Source organism: Talpa europaea (genome assembly GCF_964194135.1).
Source record: "Talpa europaea genome assembly, chromosome: 7".
In the NCBI taxonomy this organism is placed as follows: Eukaryota; Metazoa; Chordata; class Mammalia; order Eulipotyphla; family Talpidae; genus Talpa; species Talpa europaea.
This window is the reverse complement of record NC_140074.1, coordinates 120,247,204-120,248,272: the sequence shown is the minus strand read 5'-3', so window position 1 is coordinate 120,248,272 and position 1,069 is coordinate 120,247,204. Positions and strand designations below refer to the sequence as shown.

General features: G+C 59.7%; 1 protein-coding gene across 1 annotated transcript; it reads right to left on the bottom strand.

The window, feature by feature from the left end:
• Positions 1–334: 334 nt before the first annotated feature.
• GAST (gastrin) lies at positions 335–786 on the bottom strand (the record flags this gene model as incomplete). The annotated part of the gene is made up of 2 exons (XM_084236498.1): positions 335–438; positions 576–786. The coding sequence occupies 2 exons, from the start codon at positions 784–786 to the stop codon at positions 335–337; spliced, it is 315 nt and encodes a 104-aa protein (XP_084092624.1).
• Between the last annotated feature and the right edge of the window lie 283 nt (positions 787–1,069).

The following is a 1,069-nucleotide window of genomic DNA, read 5'->3' as shown; positions in this document are numbered from 1 at the left end:
GTGATGGGAAGCAATGTGGGTTAGAATCTGGATCGGCATGATTTGATTTCCTTTTTAGAATCTTCCTCTGGCTGCAACCCCATCACCTGTTCCTCCCACACCTGTAGGTTTTTCTTTAGCATGAGGCTCTGAAGATAGGCAGAGGGATTCGCCCTGGTCCCTGTGCCTGGGGTGCTCAGTTCTTCCCCCTGCCTCAACCTGCCCCCGCCAACTCCCTGCCCCTGCCCCACGACACTGGACACAGGTGATCTATTGGAAGCTGGTTTATTTTGGCTGGTTTTCCATGGGGCTGGGCTGCACTGGGATGGGGGTGTGTGGGCTCTGGAGCTCCCCTCTAGGGAAGTGGGTCTCCTTCCTCAGTACTGCGGCGGCCGAAGTCCATCCATCCGTATGCTTCTTCTTCTTCCTCCTGCCATGGCCCCTGCTTCTTGGAGAGGTCTGAGGGTCAGAGGTGGGAGAGGAGGTGAGACGGGAAAAGGAGTTCTAGCCTCCAGTGACTGAGGCAGGCCAGTCCAGGTGACCTTGGCAAAGCTGGCAGGGGGAGGCAAGCAGGGACAGTTGTCAGCAGCTCCTACCTGCCACCAGGTGTGGGGAGCCCTGGGGTCCCAGCTGCCTTCGGTGGTGAGAGGCTGGGCCCGGCTGATCCAGCCACTGCGGCTCCAGGCCTCTGCTGCCCCCTGGGCCCCCAGGTGTGTCCTGCAGCTGGGAGAGGGGCTTCCAAGAAGCTTCGGAGAAGGTGGCCAGGGCCAGCGCAGTGATCAGCAGGTACACACACAGTCGCTGCATCTTGTCTGCCAAGGAGAGGGGCGGGGCTTAAAGGTGGGGCTGTCCAGACAGCCTGGGCAGGGCCGGCGTGGACTCCAGGTCTCCACCATGGATACATTTGCAGTTCCCAGTGGGGCTGGTGAGTGCACCTCCAGGTCCTTCTCGCAGCTCCTGCCAGCTCCACCCTGCCCCCAAGCCTCGCTTCTTCCCTTCCTTACCCTTATCACAGCACCAGCTTCTCTGAGGAACTGAAAGCTCAGAGCCACGGTTTTCAAATTCTTCTACAGAATCTGAAGCCCTGGGA